General features: G+C 53.8%; 1 protein-coding gene across 2 annotated transcripts in view; it reads right to left on the bottom strand.

The window, feature by feature from the left end:
- The window catches only part of Neurl1 (neuralized E3 ubiquitin protein ligase 1), an 80733-nt gene that overhangs the window by 18628 nt on the left and 41284 nt on the right, over positions 1–20821 (bottom strand). The window contains exons 1-3 of one of the 2 annotated variants that reach the window (XM_028874664.2): positions 14646–14936; positions 1953–2194; positions 1312–1633 (exon numbers count right to left, since the gene is read on the bottom strand). In XM_028874664.2, the coding sequence (XP_028730497.1) occupies positions 1312–1633; positions 1953–2194; positions 14646–14679 (598 nt within the window). In that variant the 5' untranslated portion in view covers positions 14680–14936. Of the gene's footprint in view, positions 1–1311; positions 1634–1952; positions 2195–14645; positions 14937–20821 lie in introns of those variants that run through there. The other variant, XM_028874662.2, reaches the window with a different exon arrangement.

Here is a 20821-nt window from a genome sequence, read left to right on the forward strand (position 1 = left end):
ACATACAGAAAGTGGGGGGAGGGGCACCCAGCCAGCCCGGATACCCTTCTTCGGTAGGTTGTCACCAGGAATAGCCTGTTTGGGGCTCTCAACATGTCAGCATGAATGCAGGGACACTTTTATTGACTTGAAAAACAGAAAGTTCCTAAACTGCTAGTTAACAAAAACAGCCTCCTGATGTTTGGAACTTAACACACAGGCTTCTGGCAATTACTCATGTCTTTGTTTTTACTTTCAGTCTTTACTCAAGTCAAAGAGCTCTGAAAACATTCACAATTTCTAGGCTTAGGAGGCAGAAAGGAAAACAGGAACGGGTTTTGAACCCCCCCCCCCCCGTGGCATTTCTCTCTGTGAGAGAGAGTGAGTGGGATGGGGACAGAGTGGCTCGCATGTCTTTGATACCCAGGACAGTGCGGCCACTTCATCAGTCTCTTCCCAGGACCTGTTTTCCAGATGAGGAAGCTGTCTGATCAGGCACTGTTTGCATGTAGAGTTCACATGTCTGCAAGCACAGACTTGAACATACATGCACACTGGGAAGACGGGCTGGGCTGTTCTCCCCTCCATGACTGGCTCCTTGTGTGACCCTATGCAGCCTGAGGCCTCTGGCGGTCCTGGCAGATGCCATGGCCAGGAAGCCTGTCCCTTGGTGATCTAGGTCCACTTCATCCTCTAATGTCCCCTAGTAGTTCCTAGGGGCTTAGTCCTTCCCCTCCCCATGAAAGGTCTAAGTTAAGCTGCAGGTTTGAGTTCCCGCTCCCAGTGCCTCTTGCTCGCCTCTCCCATCCTCTAGTATCCTTGAAGAAAGCTCTAGGGTAAGGATGGAGCCCAGGTGCCAGGCTAGCTGTAGTCCAGGGCCAGGACACGGTTTTGGACTAGGCAGACCCAGTACAGAGAGCTGGCTGCACCACCCATCCATGACGGACTTAACAACCCTGAATGTGAATCTCATCAAATAAAGTCCCAGAGTTGCCAGGAGACATGCCGAGGCCTCCCTGCCAACTGTGACCGAAAGCAACATTAACCTCAGCAAGGCAGGAACAGGGCTGCCATTTCTGGTGGTGAAAGTTGTACCCAACTCAAAGAGCACCCCGAGGGAGGGCCTGTGTGGGTCACAATCTCACCGAGCTTCACTTGCCCAAGCTGTGGCCAGGAGGGGGAAATTGCAGTTCCTAGAAAAGCCCGGGAGTCGTTCCTGGGCCCCTTAGCCTCCATGAAGCCCCCATGACTCATGGGAATGAAGGTCGGTCCCAGCCCCTGAACCCTGAGGGCTAGGCCCTGCCACTCGAGAAGCAGAGGGATGGCACTCACCTAGCAGCTGGACACCCCGAGTGAGACCGTAGACATCCACCAGGGCCCAGAGCGGGTCAGCTGTCCGGACCCCATTGAAGAAAAGCATAGCAGCTGAGTCATTGATGCGGTAGAAGACGCGGCCCTTCTTGTCCACCCAGAAGGCAATGATGTTGCCCTCGTTGGCAAACTCCTCGGGCAGAGCTTTGGCCCAGAAGCCACTCTGGGACACCAGGTCAGGGCAGGCGTACTTGGGCAGCGAGTCGGGGTGGATGCGGGAAGGGTCCTTGCTGGTGAAGCCGAGTCGCAGGGCCCCGCTCCAGCAGCTCTGCTTCTTGGTGATCTGGCCACAGGGGGTGGGGACCCTCAGCCTAGCCTCTCCCCCTCGGTCACAGGACCACAGGGAAAGGGGTGGGCTCACTAGAGACGACCCTCAGCCAACTCTTGGGGGAGTCTGGCAGCCGGAAAACTCACTATGAGGCTCATTCCCGCCCACCGCCCACCCCAGGGCCCTTCCTATAGGTTAATGAAGGCCACTCCCACTGAGTCTTATTACCCAGGAAGTCTGGGAAAGGAGTCAGGATGAGAGAAGGGGAGGGGCAGGCTGCTAGTAGAAGAACAGCAGGCCAAAGAGGCCAAAGGCAGGGGTCAGGGGCGCCCACCTTCAGCCGGACTTGCTCGTAGATGAGCACCGGGCGGTTACTGAAGGTGATGGCGTTGCAGAAGCTGGCCTGCCTCTTGACGGCCTTGTGGCTGAGGTCCATGAGGATCTGGGAGCCCTTAGTGTGGGGGTGGAAGAGTAGCGGCGTGGCCTGGAGCCCCCCAGCTGACAGCACGGGCGGGCAGTGCTTCTGTTTGTGATGGCATCGGTGAGAAGTGCCCGGGAAGGAGCCCCCGATGGAGTCTGCAAAGGAACAGGCCACAGCCTCAGAGAACTTAACAGGACCACGAGCCTGGTCAGGGTCTCCTAGGGGAGGGCCGGGAAAGAAACAGCCATCACCCACTGTGAAGCACGATCCTAATCAGTCTTATCAATTAAAACCAGGAGTCATACATATCAGGGTAATAACCTGAAAGATGAGAGAGCAAAGGAGCAGCCACCAGTGACTTCTTACCTCTCCAGATCCTCTGACCGAATGGGCCGAGATCCCGTCTCCACCCACCTTAGATTCCTGTTTCTACCTCCTGAGTGCTGGGATCAAAGGCACGAGCCTCCCAAGTGCTGGGATTAAAAGTGTGTGCCACCACTGCCTGGCTTCTGTGATTAACTAGTGGCTAGCTCCACCCTCTGATCTCCAGGCAAGCTTTATTTGTCAGAACACAAAATATCACACACCACCATAAAACTGGCCAGCATTTCCACCTCCATTAGCATGGCCAGCTGTAACTGCCATCCTTCCTGCTACCACCCACTGTGTTTTCCCAGCCACCACCCCTCTACTGCAGTGGTTCTCAACCTGTGGGTCATGACCCCTTGGGGGGGCACATATCGGACATCCTGCATATCAGATATTTACATTACGATTCATAACAGTAGCAAAATTACAGTTATGCAGTAGCAACAAAAATAATTTTATGGTTGCATGGGGGTCACCACAGCATGAGGAACTGTACTAAAGGGTAGCAGCGTTAGGAAGGTTGAGAACCACGGGGCGACTTGGGTTTTTAGCCATCCACCACCTCCAGTCTCTCCTCACCACCAGCAGCGGTGATGGCCCATCGCTCTGTCCACTCCATTCACTGTCACCACCAGCGTCTTTCCTTCTATCCATCTTACTCATGATCTCTCATTATCCACTAAATACCAGGTTCTGTCCCTGGCACCGAAGCTACAAACATAAAACACACATAGCTCTTGTCCTGACACCAACAGTCCTTCCTGGGACACGGACATCGATGGAAATCACCATACTACAGGACGCACAGTGGTCACCACCCAAAGAAGCACCAGGAAGCCTGTCTCTCAGGAAGACCCCTGGAGGAGGAGGCAATGGACAGGGCAGCATAGAGAGCTGTGCGCATGCAGCCTCAGTGTCAAGGACATAATGTCCCTCCCTCAAGGCCATCCCTGTGAGCCTCAGGCTTCACTCCTGCTTACCGTCGCCCATGCCAGCAGTCCTGGGGCACCAGACAAAGGCCTGGCACTTTCCTCCACTACTGATAATCTACTGAAGTGGGAGAGAGAGCAGGACAGGCTTGGGGGAAGGGCAAGCACCTTCCAGATGTGCCGCTAACAGCTGGGAGACAAACGGAAATGGTCAACACTGCAGGATAAGGTGTCTGTGGGACACTGGTCGGCCTGTGCCTCAGGAGCAGAAGCTGAGTGGCATCCTTTCTTCCCCGGCTCCTGTGGCCTGCCAGTCTTACGGAAAATGGAACTGCCCATCTTGTCATCTTAAGCAAAGAGCCACGGACAACAATGGGCAGAAGAAGGTGGAGGTGTCCTTCTGGGACTTCTGGGGTGTCTCAGATTTTAGTCCCCATGGGACAGAAACTTAATAGTGCAGCAAGAGGTGGTTAACAGCAGGCCTGCATAGACCCTGGGAGGAAGATGGAAACAGGGAGGGGAGGGGAATGGACAACCCTAGAGGCCCTGGAGGCCAAGCCTGTCAGGACACTTACTTTGGTTTTGTGTCAGTTCAAATCTCTGTTTTCTTCTCTTGAGGGCCCAGACACCAAGATCCACAGCCTAGCTGCGACCCTGTGCACACACACTCCTCTGGGTTCTAGAGCAAATTCTTGTGTGCCAAGCCCGAGGGATGGGGTAGCATGAAAAAGGTTTGCTTTGCTCTCTCCAGGAAGACAGGACGTTCTAGAACTGTCCAGAGGTGCGAGGGCTCTGGCAGTGATCAGTCCACAAGGGCTGGAATATCTCAGGAGTCCCAGATAGTTGGGTGGGCTCTCTAAGTGGCCTCTAGGTTATGTGACAGGTGAGAGGTCATCCCAGAAAGGGAACTCTGGGTAGTGTGGAGGGCAGGAGGTCACCCCAGGTAAAGGGCAGAGGAAGCAGTAGTTTTAAGTACCCTGGCTGGAAGAGGCACCCAGCTGGCTTCAGACACATCTTGAATCTTAATTTTCTGCTGCTGAGGCTAGTGAGATGGCTCGGTGGCTAAGAACATTAGCTATACAAGCATGAGAACCAAGTTCAAATCCATGGTGACCATATAAAAAGCCAGGCATGGCCACACTCATGCCTATAATCCCAGTGCTGTGTAGGACAGAGAGCAGGCTTGCTGGAGCTCCTTCATCTCAGGGAATAAGGCAGAGTGACAGACCAGGACACACACACCCTGGCCTCCAGCCATGTGCCATCTACACACACACATCAGGTGTGTCCCTCCCAGCCACATACATGGAGCTCTCAGCTGTAACATGAATTTTAAAATTGGTCTTTTAATAAAATATCCAGAGCCAGATATTGGGGTAATTGCTAAAAGATCAGAGACAAAGGGACAGGCCACTGCCATGTCTTACCTCTAGGGCTCCTCAGCCTGAAAAGCCTTTAGTTCCTGTCTCCTCTACCTTTCTCCACCCTGCCATATTACTTGCTTCCTAGTGCTGGGATTAAAGATGTGTGTGCTTCCCAAATACTGGTAGCAGAGGCATGAGATCTCAAGTGCTGGGGTTCAAGGAGTGTGACTCCTAAATACTGGGGTAAAGGTGTGTGCCACCACTGCCTGGCTCTGTTTCTCTCCTAGACTAAATCAGTCTCATGTAGTCCAGGGTGGCTTTGAACTCACAGAGATCCAGACAGTTCTCTGCCTCCCAAGTGCTAGGATTAAAGGTGTGCCACCACTGCCTGGCCTCTATGTTTAATCTAGTGGCTTGTTCTGTCCCCTGATCTTCAGGCAAATTTTATTAGGGTACACACTATATCACCACACTCAGCCCTCATTTGATGCTGGGACAGAACCAGTCCTAGGTGAAAACAGGTTGGCAGTCTGTCTGAGGGGACAGCTTCCAGACAACAGGACACTTACACTTCAGGGTGTTCCCCAAGAGAAGTGAGAACATGACTATAATCTGCACACAGACTATAGCAGCTTGATTCATGGCCATCCCCGAACCACTCAAGTATGCCTCTGCTGGTGAAGGGGTAGGGTGGTGGGTGTGTCTGCACAGCGATGGTTGCTCTGGGGGAAAAGTGGAAGAACTCAAATGCACGCTCAGTGGCAAAAGCCAGCACAAAAGGTCACCTCCTACGTGACTGCATCTCAGTGACACTGGAGAAGCAGAGGTTTGTGGGGTCAGAGTTTGGGGTGAGGAAAGAGACTTGACTACATAGAAGCCTGCAGGAAGTTCTCATGTTGACAGAAATAGTCTGCCTTAATAGTGGTGTTGGTCACAGAGTTTACACAGTTGTCCCCAAACCTGTATGGATGATTGTTACTGGACAGACATTGGACTTCAGCAAGGGGCTGAGGCTGGGGAGGTGGCCATCAGGTAAGAGCGCTTCCTGCACAAGACTGAGGCCTTGAGTTCAGCACTCACAGCTGCGCATAGCTGTGCAGGCATCTGTAACCCCGGCACTCAGAGGAGAGGAGCAGAGACAGGAGGATAGCTGGGACTGCCAGCCTTACTCCACATGCAGTGAGAGACCCTGTCTCAGGAGAGCAGAACATGTTATGTCCTCACACCACACACACACACACACACACACACACACTATAGAGTGGGGGAAATATCAGCCAGGTCTTCTGATGACGGCAATAGTGGAACTGAGGTGGAAGAAAGGTGGAATTAAGGGACCCCCGTCACTTGGTCCCAGGAAGGGCTCATAAGATTTAGACCGCCTCACGGGAGGTCCCCAAGCCAAGCTGGGTTGACACTCTAACCTCCAGCACAAATCCCCTCCCAACCTGTGATGTGAAATGGATGCTACTCCTGTCCCGGTGGGTGGAGAGAAGACGCACTGGCAGTTCCAGTGCCGGGGAGTGTGAGGTCTTCCGGCTACCTCTCCTGGCCATACTGTGGTTCCAAGGCTTTCGGGACAGCCACCGAGTGACCCCCAGACACTCTTCTCAAGCTGCCTGTGTGATCACCACATGGAGCCATCTTTGGTCTGCTGGCCATCCTCTCCCTGGAGCCCACCAGCTGCTTGGCACCCCCAGCTAAATGTCTGAGGGGAGTCCTTGAGCACCCCATGCACAGGCTATTAATGCCACCGTCCACACCAGCATTCCTGGATTCAGTCCCCTCTTGTCTGTGTTGCTATCACAGGCCTAGGTCAGGCCTCGTCCATCACGTCTCCTCTGAAAGGGCCAGGACTACCCCATAAGGGTACCTAAACTGTGTCTATACACCTCTAGTGTAAGAGTGCTCCTAAGGGGCCAGGGCCACCGCATAGCGGTACCTATGGGCTACTGTGGATGGTACCCTCAGAGGTGGCTGATGTGGGGAGCCTGACCAGATCGACCGCCACCCTCGAGTCCCACTTCTGCTCTCTCCCTGTCACATCTAACATGAAATCCACTGGGCTGCGGGGAGAGAAAGCACAATGAGGATTATTGTATGCACAGTTCTGGCGCTGAGGACCCAGACGGGGCAGCTGGAGGCGGGCTCCCTTCCATCACTTTGAGGATCTCTGTGACACTGTAAGGTCCCCATTCTCTAGATGAACAAGTCAGGACTGGACTAAGAGGCAAAACCAAGATTTGACTGTGCTCTTCCAACGTGTGTCCAGGATGCTTTACCCAACTCTGTATCCAGTACTACAGCTCATCTCCGCATGGTCCCAGGGCGGTAGGTGGAGAGGGGGTGCTGACGAGGCACCCCAGCAAAGGTAAGGCTTGTAGTGAGCCCAAGGACTTTGCTTCTGCTCAAGCAGAACCCCCATCATGCCACCAGCTCCCAGCAGATGCCCAAGACAGCCCTGTAGTGACAAGTTTACAAGCTCATGGGAGCCCCCACGAGGGCCCCTGCTGACGCTGATAAGGAGTGAGACTCCCCCAGGGCCCTGTCTTTCTTGAGCATGCAAGCTGTCAGCACAGGCCTGACCCACCTCTGGAGAGAAGAACCTCACGGCCCCCACCCAGCTCTGCCCAGGATTACTGTGGAGTCGGATGACAGAGCAGCCAAGGAACAGGGCGGGTGTGGGAGGCAGCACTAACCCTGCTGGGCCACACACTGGGCGGTGTCCTGACTTTCCCTAAATGTCACCTGACACAGACCTGCAGAAGTTAATTTACACTTGTGGTCTCTAAAGTGCAGAGGGCACCAGATCTGAGCTCAATCCTAGCTATCCACAAGCTCACCCACCTTGCCCTGTGTGTGGATACTGTGTGGAGCCTCAGCTTTCCCATCTGTGAAATGGGGTCACCACAGTCTTCATGGGATCAAACAAGACGATGTAGGGACAGCTCAGAAAGTGGTCACTGTTGTATAATCATTGCAAGGCACACCACTCCATGCCTTCCCGCTTCCGTGACCTCTGCCCCACCTGGTCCCCCTGACCACACCCCTTCTTTCCCAGCCCCACCTGAACTTCTGCAAACCTCCCCAGGCTTCCAAGGCCCAGCTGAGCCCCATGGCTTTTGAGACTACCTTGTTCTGAACCTTGGCCCTGAATACAAGTGCTGGCCTCTTCTTCACCTCCTACAAAGCCTAGCTTGCTTTCGGGTGGGGGGTGTGGAGGAGTTGGGAGGGGAGCAGTGAGGGGTGGGAGGGGGAGCAGGAAGCGGGAGGCCTTCAGTTCAAACTCTAGCCAGGCTGCAAAACTGTGACTTGAGGCAAGGTGCTTTTCTACTTCAGACCTTGAGTTCTTTATAAAAAGAGGCTCCTGGGGCTGCAGAGATGGCTGAGGATATGTACTGTTCTTGCAGAGGACCTGAGTTCTGTTTCAGCACCCGCTTTAGGCTGCTCACAATCACGCCTAACTCTGGCCTCATCAGGTATCTGCATTTGTGGGCACATACCTCCCAACACACACACACACACACACACACACACACACACACACACACACACGGGGGGGGGGGAGAAAGAGAGGGAGAGAGAAACATGTATAGTTTAAAATAAAAAAAAATCTTAAAAAAAAAAAAAAGGAGGCCATAACCTCCTTGCTCACTTCTCCCAGCTGTTGTGAGGACCTGATGAGCACACTGATTCAAAACAATTTTCCAAATTTTAACACCTGAGTCCAGTGTCAAGTTTTGTTTTAAATAAAGTGACAACTGTGGTAGGGAGTGTCCATTTATTTTATCTGCAGAGAGCCAGACTCTGCAGCCTTGCCTTCTCCCGGATGCAGCCCTAGTCTCAGACCCCGCGGCACACCCGGCCCGACTCAGACAGGCTTGTATGCATTCTCTGACCAGGGCTCCCTCTGCAGGAGAAAGGGGCCAGGAGGTAGGAGACAGGTGATGGAGAATAACTGTCAGGCTGGGCGGAAGTGTACGTGGCTTCCCTGAAGGTCTCCGTTTCCCCGGTGGCCTCACCTTCAGGCATGGCTCCATCCATTTCTCAGCTTCGAACCCTTCCTTCCTCCGCCCACTGTGGACTGGCCATTTTCTTGCTCGTCCTGCAGACTTTAAGGTCTTTCAGAAGTCTCTCTTGGACACTGATATGGACTTCTGGGGACCTATCTACCCCCAAACAGAGTGTCCCTCACCACATAGGACTTCGAAACCCTGGGTCACCCCGGGGCACTCTCGTTATAGGGTGCTTTCCCTCGGCAATTCTGCATCCAGTGGTTCTGGGCATATGTATCTTTGCAAGAGCTGAGCAAAGTCCCTGCGATGACTCTCTGCCTTCCACAGAGCGGCTTCCTGACTGGGAAGGGCAGTAAGATTCCTCGTATCTACCCTTTCCCATGATGGACAGGGACCCGTGAGGATCCCTGGGGGAAGGGCTGCCATCTTGTTCCCTGCCATGTTCCAATGTTCTGCTCTGAGCACAGAACAGAGGCTCAAACAAAACGATGAAACGAACTGCTGGGCCAGTGGGTCTCACCCTCCTGATGCTGACACCCCTAATACAGTTCCTCACGTTGTGGTGACCCCCACCATAAAGTTACTTTCGATGCTACTTCAGAACGTAATTTTACTACTGAATCTTAATGGAAACGCTGTGTTTCCAGTGGTCTTATGCGACCCCTATTAAAGGATCAGCCAGCCCTAGAGGGACTGTGACCCACGGGTTGAGAACCACTGTGCTAGGGTGTGGCTCTTTCATCGAAGCACTTGCTTTGTACCTTGCCCTCTCTGGTGGCTCATGAGGACATTAGACAACGAAGGGAGTCACTTCCTTTTCTTCCCAAGATCCCACGCTGCATACTCGACTATAGCCCTGCCAGTCCAGGACCCTTCACCAGCCCCACACTGCTGGCAAGAAGAAGGAGATCCCTGAGGGATGGCTCTCCTGGACCAGTCTTCGCCTTACCTGCCCAGCCTGCCTCACCTTCCCACACCCTGCGAAGTGGGTGTCTGTGAAAAGCATCTCTACTGAACGGGGCCCAAGAGGACCATCTTGGCCCCTGGGCCCTCTTGCCCACGTGTGGCCCTTGCCCTTCAGTGTGGGCTTCTAAAGTAGACCACAGCTGAAGAAGGGAAACTGCACTCCCATTGGGCTGTAGGACTGTTACTTCTGCCTCGGCTGTTACTATCCTCTCCGGAATTATTCCCTCTGGAGAGGCCAGCTGCCGTGCCGGTAGGGAGATGTGGGGAAGCTCAAGGACTGCCAGTAATTGTGAGTAATCTTGGTGTGGCTCCTCTCCAGGCAAGCCTTCGGATGAGGCTGCAGCCTCCGTGCACCCTCGGGAAAGAGAAGCTGGGGCCCTGAGGCCCCAGGGAAGCCACAGGATTCCAGGGCCCAGAAGCCGTGAGCAGCAGGTTAAATGCTTGCAGTTTCAGGCAATGGGGCTTGGGGGTCATAGATTATGCAGCAGCAGATGATGCCATCTTGACGGTCCTGGTTCACGGTTTTCAGAGCAGTCCCTGAAAACAAATGACTTGCCAAGGTCGCATCGATGAGCCCGGAGCTCGGAACCTGTCCCACTGCGCGTGGGCTCCTCGCTGCCCCAGCAAGCCAGCTGGTCTACTCAGCCTGTCTCCTGCCTTCTGCCCTCCCTGAGCCCAGCCGGAGATCTCTCCGTCTTGTACGCTCTTGCTGTCATGACCCAGCATGAAGAGCCACGCTGGCACCCCATTATCCCTCCCCCCCCAAAAAAAACCTGACAGTGCATATGGCATGTCCTGAAGCTGTCTGTAGCACTGAAGGGGGCCATGACGATGTGGAAGGGGAAGGAACAGCACCCCATAGACGAAGTTCGTCTCTGAGCTGAGCTTCCGGCCCACCATTACACACTCACTCACTCAGGGTGACCTCCCAATCAGATGTTCCCGGCAGCCAGCGGCTGCACGGCTGATACCATCACCTGGGAGGGAGACCAGTCCATCTCTCCCTCTTCCTGTTCTACCTCAAGGTTCCACAAGGGAATTTCCAGATGACTCAGCCTGCTGTCACTGTCCCCATGCTCCCAGGACTACCCCAAGGCTAGGTCTGGGACAAGGGAAAGCTCACATCGATCCCCGCCCACGTGGTGCCACACCCACTTTGCACACACACATGGTTACTGGAGAAGGAGAAAGAGTTCCACGAGAGTCTGCTCTCTCTCTGTGTGTGTACCAGTTCCTGCATCTGAGATCCTTCATACCCAGTCTCTTTCATGTTCCCACCCTACAAGGTGGGTGTCTATAGGAAGCACCACTGCCTGGTCCCTGGTACCCCCCATCTACCTCCTAGACTTCATGCCTTTCCTGGGCTCTCCCCTCCAGTGTGGGCTGGACCCCACTAGTCACTTCTAGGCAGCTGATGGGTATGCAAGTTAGTGGCCATGAATACCTAGGGAACATTGTCCTGGGGACCCACCAGGACCGAGGGTAGAGGGGCAGCAGGGTATATGCCCATGTACATTCTAGCACACACATGTGGACAGAAGACCCTCCATGAAGCCTTCGTGGATGCTCATGTGCCAAGTATGCTGCCAGGAGAACTCCAGATCAGCTAAGCTGATCCTGATGCCCACCCTGCCGACAGACCTTCCCACCCCAATCCAGGGACCAGCTCAGGCACTAGCCAGCAAAAATGGAGCAGCTTCTAGCTTTCACCTAGGAAATGTCTCCCTCCCTTTCCCCCTACAGCGTTCCTGGCCTCATCACCCAGGTGCCCCGTTCAGCCTCACCCTTTCTTGGCTCCCTGACACTTCCATACCTGCTTCAGCTCCAAACCAGGCCTGTATGCCACCCTCCTCTCTCTCCCTACAGACCAAGGCCTCTGGTGCCCACTGAAGGCCAGGCACTGGGCTGAATTAAGCAAGAACAGCCTGTTTGCTGAGACCACCCTGAGACCCAAGGCTCAGTGCCTCCACAGCCCCAGGCTCTGAGCATCTAATTCCCTTCTCCTGCAGCGGCTCTGTGCTAATCTCAGGGCCCATAAGGCCATGGGAGGCCGCCGCCCCTCCTGCAGCTCTCAGGATTATAGAACTATGAAGGGAAAGGAAGGAGTCGGTCTGGTGAGACAAGACCACATGTCTCTTCTGAGACACCAACTGTGCGCCCTCAGCCAGCCACTTCCCTTTTGGACAACGTCGTCTCCCTCCATGATGAGTGGGGCTCCATCTCTCACTGAACCCTCACATCCTGTGATGCTTGAGCACATGATGTCTAGAGACCGAGCTGCAGGTGGGCCACCTGGATGTCACTGGCATGTCACCCCTCAAACAAGGGTCCATTCCCTGACCTGATGAACACTACAGGAAGATAAAGGAGGAAGTGAGGAGAAGAGGGAAGAAAGGAGAACGGGACACCTCTCAGTGTCCTGCTGCCCTCCACACTGTCCACCCCAGCAGCCTGCCCTTCAGACCGAGAGCAGGCACAGCCCCAGAAACCTACCTAGGGAAAGAGACAGAGCACACAACCACAGACACCATTTTCCAAATGGGAATTCATCCTGCCCGTTGGTCCCCTGCCAGGGTACTCCCAGAGCTGGAATCCATTTTACCAACCCAACACACACACACACACACACACACACACACACACACACACACACACACAGGCATGCCGCCATCACAGGGTACCATAAGCATGGTTGCTTATAATAAGAACAACACAGTCTCTTCAATATACAAAGACACACCACACGGGTACACAAATAGGGATTCAAAACACAGCTATACCATCTGTGGACACCAAATACACAGATACCCAAAACATGACGTCATGCACACACACTGCAGATAAAACCCAACCCAGAGTGCAAGGTCAGCGCTTGCCACCGCCCGTCACTTGTTGTCACCCAGCAATCCAAAATATTTGGGCTTGAAACAAATGAAAAACCCAAGGCTTTTGAAAATGCTATCAAGGGCCGTGTGACTGACTTTCGGGGCCCAAGCGGCCCACGCAGAGTAGGAGAACCTGTAGAAAGCAGCCAGTCTGTGCCTTCCCCTAATCCCTGTTCACCTTCCAAAGGGAGGCAGAACCAGAGCCACAGGGCAGTCAGTATGCAGGACAGGAAGGCATACGAGGGTACGGTCATGTGAGGACAGATGGGCAGGGTTTGCGGGGATACTGTTGGACACCGGCACACGCATCCACACGCCCACTACTCACGTAATGGCAGCTAAGGCGACAGCCACGGCAAGCTGAGGAGAGAGGCCTGACTTGACAGAGAAGGGAAGCAGGTAAATGAGAGACTTGATTAACACTCACCAAGGGTACCCCGCCTAATGTCCACCCAATTATGTTCCTGTCCCTTGTGACATGGGACACCTGAAGGAGAAGGACCCTGCCTGGACCCAGACTGCTTCTCCGAGCCCTCTCGATTTCCTCCCCTTTGCATGCTCATTTCACCCAATCTCCGCACTCCTCACAGGAGCCCTGGGAGAGCAGCCCTGTTAGTCCCGCCAACGATCCAGAACACTGAGATGCGCCCGACCCCATCCTCATCACAGCGATGTCCTCTACTCAAGAGCATGAGCTGGGAAACTCTTGGGACTTCCTGTACTTGTGGCTCTTCAGCTCCAAGGCAGCCAGAGGACAGTGGCCACGTGTTCCAAGGGCCTTTCTGTCCTGCCCGGTCCCCAAGCCTGCCCAGGTCTGACCCCAGTGGAAAATGTCAGCTGGTTCCAGACCCTCTGCCAACAGGGAGCCTGGGCCATAGGCGAGCAGGCCCAGGTCAGCCCATTCCAAGTCTCAGGCCAAAGCCCAGGTCCCTGACACTGCCCCAGCAGACTCCAGCTTATGTATCTTCTAGGACCTTCCACCTGCCCTTGGCCCTCCAGACCCAGAACAAAATACATTTCCTTTTCAGAGCATCAGTCATCTGCTTTTCCTACATCTTCACCTAATTTGATAGAAATTACTATCCCAATGTCCAGAGCCTGGAAGAGGGCAACCACCTGGCCATCAGCCACCAGCCATGCTTTCTAAGTGGCTCCTTCCACGGCTCTCCTTCCTGCCTGGGCTTCTCCCAGGTTCCTTGATGCCCAATAGGACTCAGCAGATGGAGGATGCACACCTTCCAGTATCCCTGCCTTACAGGGAAGGTCACAGGGCCTTGAGGTAGGGACTCTGACTCCAGACAGTCCGTAGAGGAGCCCCCTTTGTTTCAAGGAAGGGTCCCCCTCTGGGTCTGCTGCCACATTAGCCATGTTGCTCCCAAGACCACAGCACAAGAACCGTGCAGTCCAGAAGACAGGAATCCAAGCAAGCAGGAGCCCAGCAAATAAGATGCCCACCAGCCCGCTTCTTCCCCCTCCCTCATGCCCCTGCTTGTGGGTCGGACTGCCAGAAACTCAGTCACCTCTCCTGGAGAACCAGGTCAGGCTCAGGCTGCCACTGACACACCTGTGTGCTCAGGCACAAGCTGGCACAGGGACACACCCACAGATACCTCCAATGCAAAGTCACACGCACAGACATTGTGTATGCACACAGGGTGCCCATGAGTCTCTCCCAGACCACCTCCAACACCCAGAAAATGTCTCCTCAGTTGTCTAAGTGTGATTTGCCTCAGTCCCTGTGAGAAGTACTCTTGGGATACCCAGGACTTCACATTCCACTCAGGGGCTGTCCATACCCTGGTAAGAGGACAAGGCCACTTTGCAGGGAAACTCAGATGTCTGACCTTCCAGCTTTCCCTAGACATCCTTATTTTTCCAGTCACAGTGCTAACCACCCAAACACCCCCCAAGACACACACACACACACACACACACACACACACACACACAGGCCCCAAAACCCGCTGAAGAGTGACAGGACAGGGACTTGAGTAACCCCAGTGCCTCTCCACTCCAGCCTCCCAGTGGTCCCCAGGGTCAGGGTAGGTGGAACCCCAGACATCCACTGGGGCCTTACCGTGGAGAGTGTTCCGTGTGATCTGTCCCCCCATCTCAGGCCGCGGGCAGTTTGGCCACCTCCGTTTGGCCGGCTGGCCTCGTCACCGAGCAGCCCTGGCCTCCGGCTCCCCTCCTCCTTCCCCCTGTCCTCCCCCGCGGCCAGCCGGCATGGCAGGGCCAAGCGGCCCCTTTGCGCCCCCACGCTCTCTCTCCCTCCTGCATGCACACGCCTGCCTGCCAGCCGGCCGGCCACACACGCACACCCCCTGGTTGTGCTCGCTGCCTCCCAGCTCCCACCCACTGGGAGCCTCCCCCACCTCCGTGCTGGTTCAGGCGAAGGGATCTGTCATGTTTATTTACATAAGGAGGAGGAGACTGGAGGCTTCCTGAAATAGCCAAGCTCCAGAAAGCAGTGGAGATGCCCCAGCAGAGCACACACTATACACAGATGCACACACACACACACACACACACACACACACATACACACACACACACTGTCCCATGGATATGGAGATACACACAACACCATCCCTGTCACCCAGGCCAACAGCCAACAGCCATTCAATATTCAGGGGACATCAGAAGCCACTCCATGCAGATTACGGTAAAGTCAAGGATGGGATAAGAGCAATATTGACTTTGTCCCTGCCCTGAGGATACCACAGTCAAGCTAGGGAGCTTCGGGGCAAAGAACTCACACCATTTCTATCTTCTTCCAGACTCTGCTGCAAGCACTTGGCAAGGATTAATTCCTTCAGTCTTGCAGGCTGACCCATGAGGTCCACATCAGTACTATTATGGACAGGTACCACTAGCACCTCCCAAAGGCTGGAAGGCCAATGAAGAGAGAGCTAACTAGAGGGTAGCAGGGCTGAGATGAGCACCCAGGGGGTTTGGTGCCAGAACCCAGGTCCTTACTCCCATGCCAAGTTGTCTTTTTAACCATACACATCCACACCCTTGCACGGCCACACCGACCTGCACAGTATGTGACCTGCACCATGCCACATGTCTATGAACACAGACATGTGCGTGTACACACAAACACACGCACACACACACAGTCCTAAGCACCACCATGGAGCCCACTTACCCATCTCCTCTCTACACACTACATGCATTCTCCCACAGACTCACACAGCTTCTGGAGGAATCTTAAGGTGCGGAATCTGGCACCACCCTGCACCCAGGGAAGAAGAAAATGCTGACAGAGGGGCAAGGAAGGCTGGCGAGGAAAGTCCTGACCTACGCAGGAAGCCCAAGTGGCCATTAAAAGGGCCAAGCTGTGCACTGAGGACTGTGGTGGACGGAGCAGCGCGTGAGCCACTCTTACACCCACTTTACAGAAAAGAAGGTGAGTGTTCCGAGAAGCGAAGCCCTTGCCTGAGGATCCCAGCACATCTCCGCAGAGCAGGTCTGGGAAACACTCTCCCTATCCATCCACCACACTCCGTCCAGGATAAACACCTCCCCAGGAGAGGGGAGAGTCCCCACCCCTGGCCCTGTCCTTATGGGTAAGGATCTCTGTTCCTAGAGAAAGATACAGATAGGAAGCCAGGGGCTGGAGAAAGAGCTGGGGGAAACATCGTGGGAAGTGTGTGGGCTGCCCCACATCCAGCGGAACTCAGGTGTGAGTGTTTATGGGGTGCTCAAGACACTGCTGTTGCCCACATACTGCACACACACACCAACCTGACAGAAGGATGGATAGAATGCTAATTGGGCCCAGCAGCTAGAAAGCTGGACCAGCCCTGGGTGTGAGTGTCCAATGCCAGCATGGCGGTTCTCTGTCAGCCAGGGACCTCATTTGGAAGAAGCCATGGCTCTGAATTCTGTGCAAGGCACCTCTCTTCACACTGGCACATGTTCACTTGTGGGTACACACACACACACACACACACACACACACACACACACACTCCCCTAGCCCCTTCCTTTGTGGCATTTGATCACTCCATTCATGGGATCACAGTCATAAGGCAAAGTCGTGCGGTGTTCTCTGCACACTCTAAGCATGTTACACACACGAGGGTCTCGTTCCAGCACCTCCCCCTTTAATCCATGTATATGTGTGCATGGTGAGTATGCATGTGTGAATATATGGTCCACATGTGTGGGGGGGTGCACGTGTCTGCATGTGTGTGGAGGTCTAAAGTTGAGCCTGGAATCTTCCTCAATCACTCTCCACTTTGTTTATTGAGACAATATCTCTCACTTGAACCCAGAGCTCCCAATCAGCTGGTCTAGCTGGCCAGTTTGCTAGCCCTTCTCTGCCTCTCACTTCTGGGATTCTGGGCAGTCACCAAGCCTGCCTAACTTTTACATGGCTTCTGGGGATCCAAATTTGGTCCTCATGTTTGGACAACAAGCACTTTACCCACTGAGGCCCCTAGCTCCTGCCTGTCTTTTAATATACCCAGCTGGGCCCTGGGCTACTAACCTCTCCCATGTGGCAACCTAGTCTTCTCATGGCTCAGCATCCCACATCCCAGCCATCCTTGCTCATCCTCTGGCTCCTGCTTTCTCCCACTGGAAATGCCCTCTTCCCCTGGGCCTAGTACTGGGGAAACTCCTCCCAGGAAGCCTCCTTGGGGCTGTAGGTAAAGTCCCCATTTTTGGAACTTGTCTCCCCTCTGAGCTCCACAACTATGTCCCTCCTAATCCTTGTTGTATTCTGCCCAACACAGGGACAGTCAGGGCCTAGTCTATGTGTCCCAGCTTCTTCTGATACAGAAGACATGCATGCAGACACAAGCAGACACGTGCACCCCCCCACACATGTGGACCATATATTCACACATGCATACTCACTATGCACACATATACATGGATTAAAGGGGGAGATGCTGAACGAGACCCTCGTGTGAGCATCTGCTACATGCCAAGCACTGACCTACACAGTGAGGGTGAGACGTGAGCTACAACAGGCAGGTCCTAACTCTCAGGGATCTGGGAGACACAGACATTTCTCAATTAGCCACCATGCAGAATATATGAGCACTTTTTGGAAAAAGGGTTCTGAAACCCAGGATTCGGGTTCTATGAGCTCAAGGCAGGTTTTCCTGAAAAGTACCCAGAACAGGGGAAGATCTGTAGGTTCATGTCCATGTGCTGTGGAGGTGGGACAGGGAAGAGCATGCTGCAGAGAATCGGCACCCACATGTGCAAAGGCCTGTGGGCTGTAAGGAGCCCAGCATATTCAAGAAGCAAGGCTGGTCTGAACAGAGTAAGATCAGTAGGAGAGCCCTAGTGAAATTTGCTGTTGGCAAGACTATATGGGCCAGGCCAACGGCACCAGGGCCAGGACAAAGAGAATGAGGACCGGGCTATTTCCCTGAGAGCAACCAGGAATCTTGACAGGCTTCAGCGGGGGAGGCAGCAAGACCAGACACACATGTCTAAAAGGTCACTCTGCCATCTGGTGTGGGGCACGCGTGGGAAGAGACAAGAGGTGCCGGGCAGAAAGCAGCGGCATCCGGAGGGATGGGGCCGGCACCTGGCCCGCCCCACTCCCCCTCGGGCCTCGCATCATGCCTTGTAGAGGGGGTACTCAGAAAACAGCTCACAGTAGAACGGGGTTCATTCACAGGACAGGGTCAGCAAGGGGGTGGCAGGTGTGGCCAGGGGGCCAAGGAGTCCTTCAGGTGGGCAGTGGAAAAAATAAAATAGAAGTCAGGCATGGTGACATACACCTGTAATTCCAACACTCAGGAAACGGAGGCAGGAGGATCGTGAGCTTGAGGCCAGCCTGGGCTATATTGCTAGAAACCTGTTTGATGGGGTAGGAAAATTTGAGAATTGGGGGTCACTTTGATGGCTCCAGGGCATTCTAGAACAGCACCTTAAAAAAGTGGTTCTTCCTACCTGGTCTGCTGCCCCGTTTTCAGACGGAGGTGGCAATGCAGCCTTCCCCAGAGCAGCGGCCACGGTTCTGAGGGGAGGTGGCATCCCTTCTTCGGGGCGGGGCCTGAGATGCATCCCTACTAGGTTTTACTCACTGGGGTACCACATAAGCCTCCGCTTAATCAAGAGTCTATTTACTGGAAGGGATAAAGAGAGCACCATTCATTCACTCAGCAAGCTTCCCTGTGCACCACTGTGCACCAATGGCAAGCAGGACTCACCCCTCACCCTCAAAACCAACAGGTGGTCACGCCTGGCATCCGGAAACCATCACCGATCACAGAGCGAGCCATGCTGGCTCAGGGAAGGGGCGTCTGTGGCCATAGTTCAATGCGTCATTCCACAGTCACACCAAGCAGAGGCTGAGAAAGGGGTGAGGCACTCTGGTCGGAGTACAAAATGCCTTCCACAGGCTCAGGGGTTTGAGCACTGGGACCAGCACTTCAACCTTTCTGAAGGGTGAAGAATCTTCAAGGAAGTGACACCTCCCTGGAGGAAGACAGTGACTCTGGCCCTGATGTCTTAGAGCCCAGTCCCACTTCCTGTCCACGCTCCACTTCCTGACTGAGGAGGCAAATGTGACCAGCCAGCTCATGCTCATGCCGCCTTCCCGCCATGAGGGGCTGTAAGCCAAGATAAATTTTCCCTCCCTGAAGTTGCTTTCTGTCAAGCATCTTGTCGAAGCCGGGGCAGTAACTAACACACAAGTCCGCCAGCAAGTCAACCAAGGTGGCTCACAGCACCGCTGCCGGCTCAGCACACACCTGGGACAAGATTGTCCATGCTCTAGTGGACAGCCCACACCCCATGCATGTGGGCAACACTAATTGGACTTAGTGGGTCAGAAAATCAGATAGAAAAGTAAGAGAGGGTGTCTTAGGGAGTGCCTAGGAGGGTGACACGTGGGAACTGAAGGCAGGTATGATCCAGATATATACGTATATGAAATTGCCGAAGAATAAATTGAAAATATCCTAGGGGGCTGGAGAGATGGCTCAGTAGTTAAGAGCACTGGCTGCTCTTTCAGAGGACCTGGGTTCAATTCCCAGCACCGACATGGCGGCTCACAATCACCTGTGACTCCAGTTCCAAGGGATCCTACACTCCCTTTCTGGCTTCCACAGGAACCAGGAATGCACATAGTATACATACATACAGGCAAAATACTCAAACACATAAAAATAAATAAATAATAGCCTGGCGGTGGTGGCACACACCTTTAATTCCTAGCACTACGGAGGCAGAGACAGGAGGATCTCTGTGAGTTTGAGGGCAGCCTGGTCTACAAATTGAGTTCCAAGATGGGCAGGACTGTTACATAGAGAAATTCTGTCTCAAAAAACAAACAAACAAACAAACAAACAATAAATAAATAATTAATAAAAATATTCTAGGGATGGTGAGATGGATCAGCAGTTAAGGGCTGAGCAGCAGAGATCCAGTCACAGCCCACATGGTAGAAAAAGAGAGAAGAATTAGTTTAGCTCCAAAAAATAAAAATAAAACCAAAATAAACGAGGTGCTCCCCACCAGGCCACATCCCTCTGCCTGCATGACCCAGTCTGCAGCTTGCCTTCTTCATGAGCTTCCATGGTGGGCTGCCCAGCTCAGCTTTTTCTTCACTCCATCCTTTCTCATCCCTGTTTCCTATGGCCCAACACCTCCCCCCTGTCTAAATCCACCCTCTCAGAGCTGAAAGCCAAAGGCAGAGCCAGTGACCGCAGAAGGAAACAGCAAGCTCACCACCAGACGCACAGGCTAAGGGGAAAAGGCCTCCAGGGAACAGTGGTCCAGCCCCTGCCCTGAGGCTGGCAGAGGAGACCTGAGCCCACCTTACAGATGCATTAAAGGAGGCTGAAAAAACTGGGCTTTCTCAAGGCTGCACGGTGAGTGAGGGCTTGAACTCGGGACTCTTGTCTTCTCTGGTTGTACTTGGTGTAGACTGCAGGCAAACTCAGAGTAGAGATAACAGACTAAGCTGGCAGAAGGGAGGGTGGGTATGTTCTCATTTATGAGGCAAGGGAAATGACTGCCATGTCAGTCTGCTGAGGAGGAGCTGGAAGGCAGCTCCTGGTGGTTACAGTGTCTGAGGTTTTGTTTTGTTTTGCTTTCCATCAAGAACAAAGGATAATTTGATTGAGATGGTGAGTCACCAGGTATTTCGGGCTTAGTGCTGACCTGCCAGGGCCATCCTCCCTACACTGACCTACTACGCTGGGCCTGGAACTGGAGAATGAGGAGTAGGGAAGTGCACCCCCCAAACTCCTTCTACATCCAGACCCAAGAAAA

Source organism: Peromyscus leucopus, chromosome 1, assembly GCF_004664715.2.
Source record: "Peromyscus leucopus breed LL Stock chromosome 1, UCI_PerLeu_2.1, whole genome shotgun sequence".
NCBI classification, from domain to species: Eukaryota; Metazoa; Chordata; class Mammalia; order Rodentia; family Cricetidae; genus Peromyscus; species Peromyscus leucopus.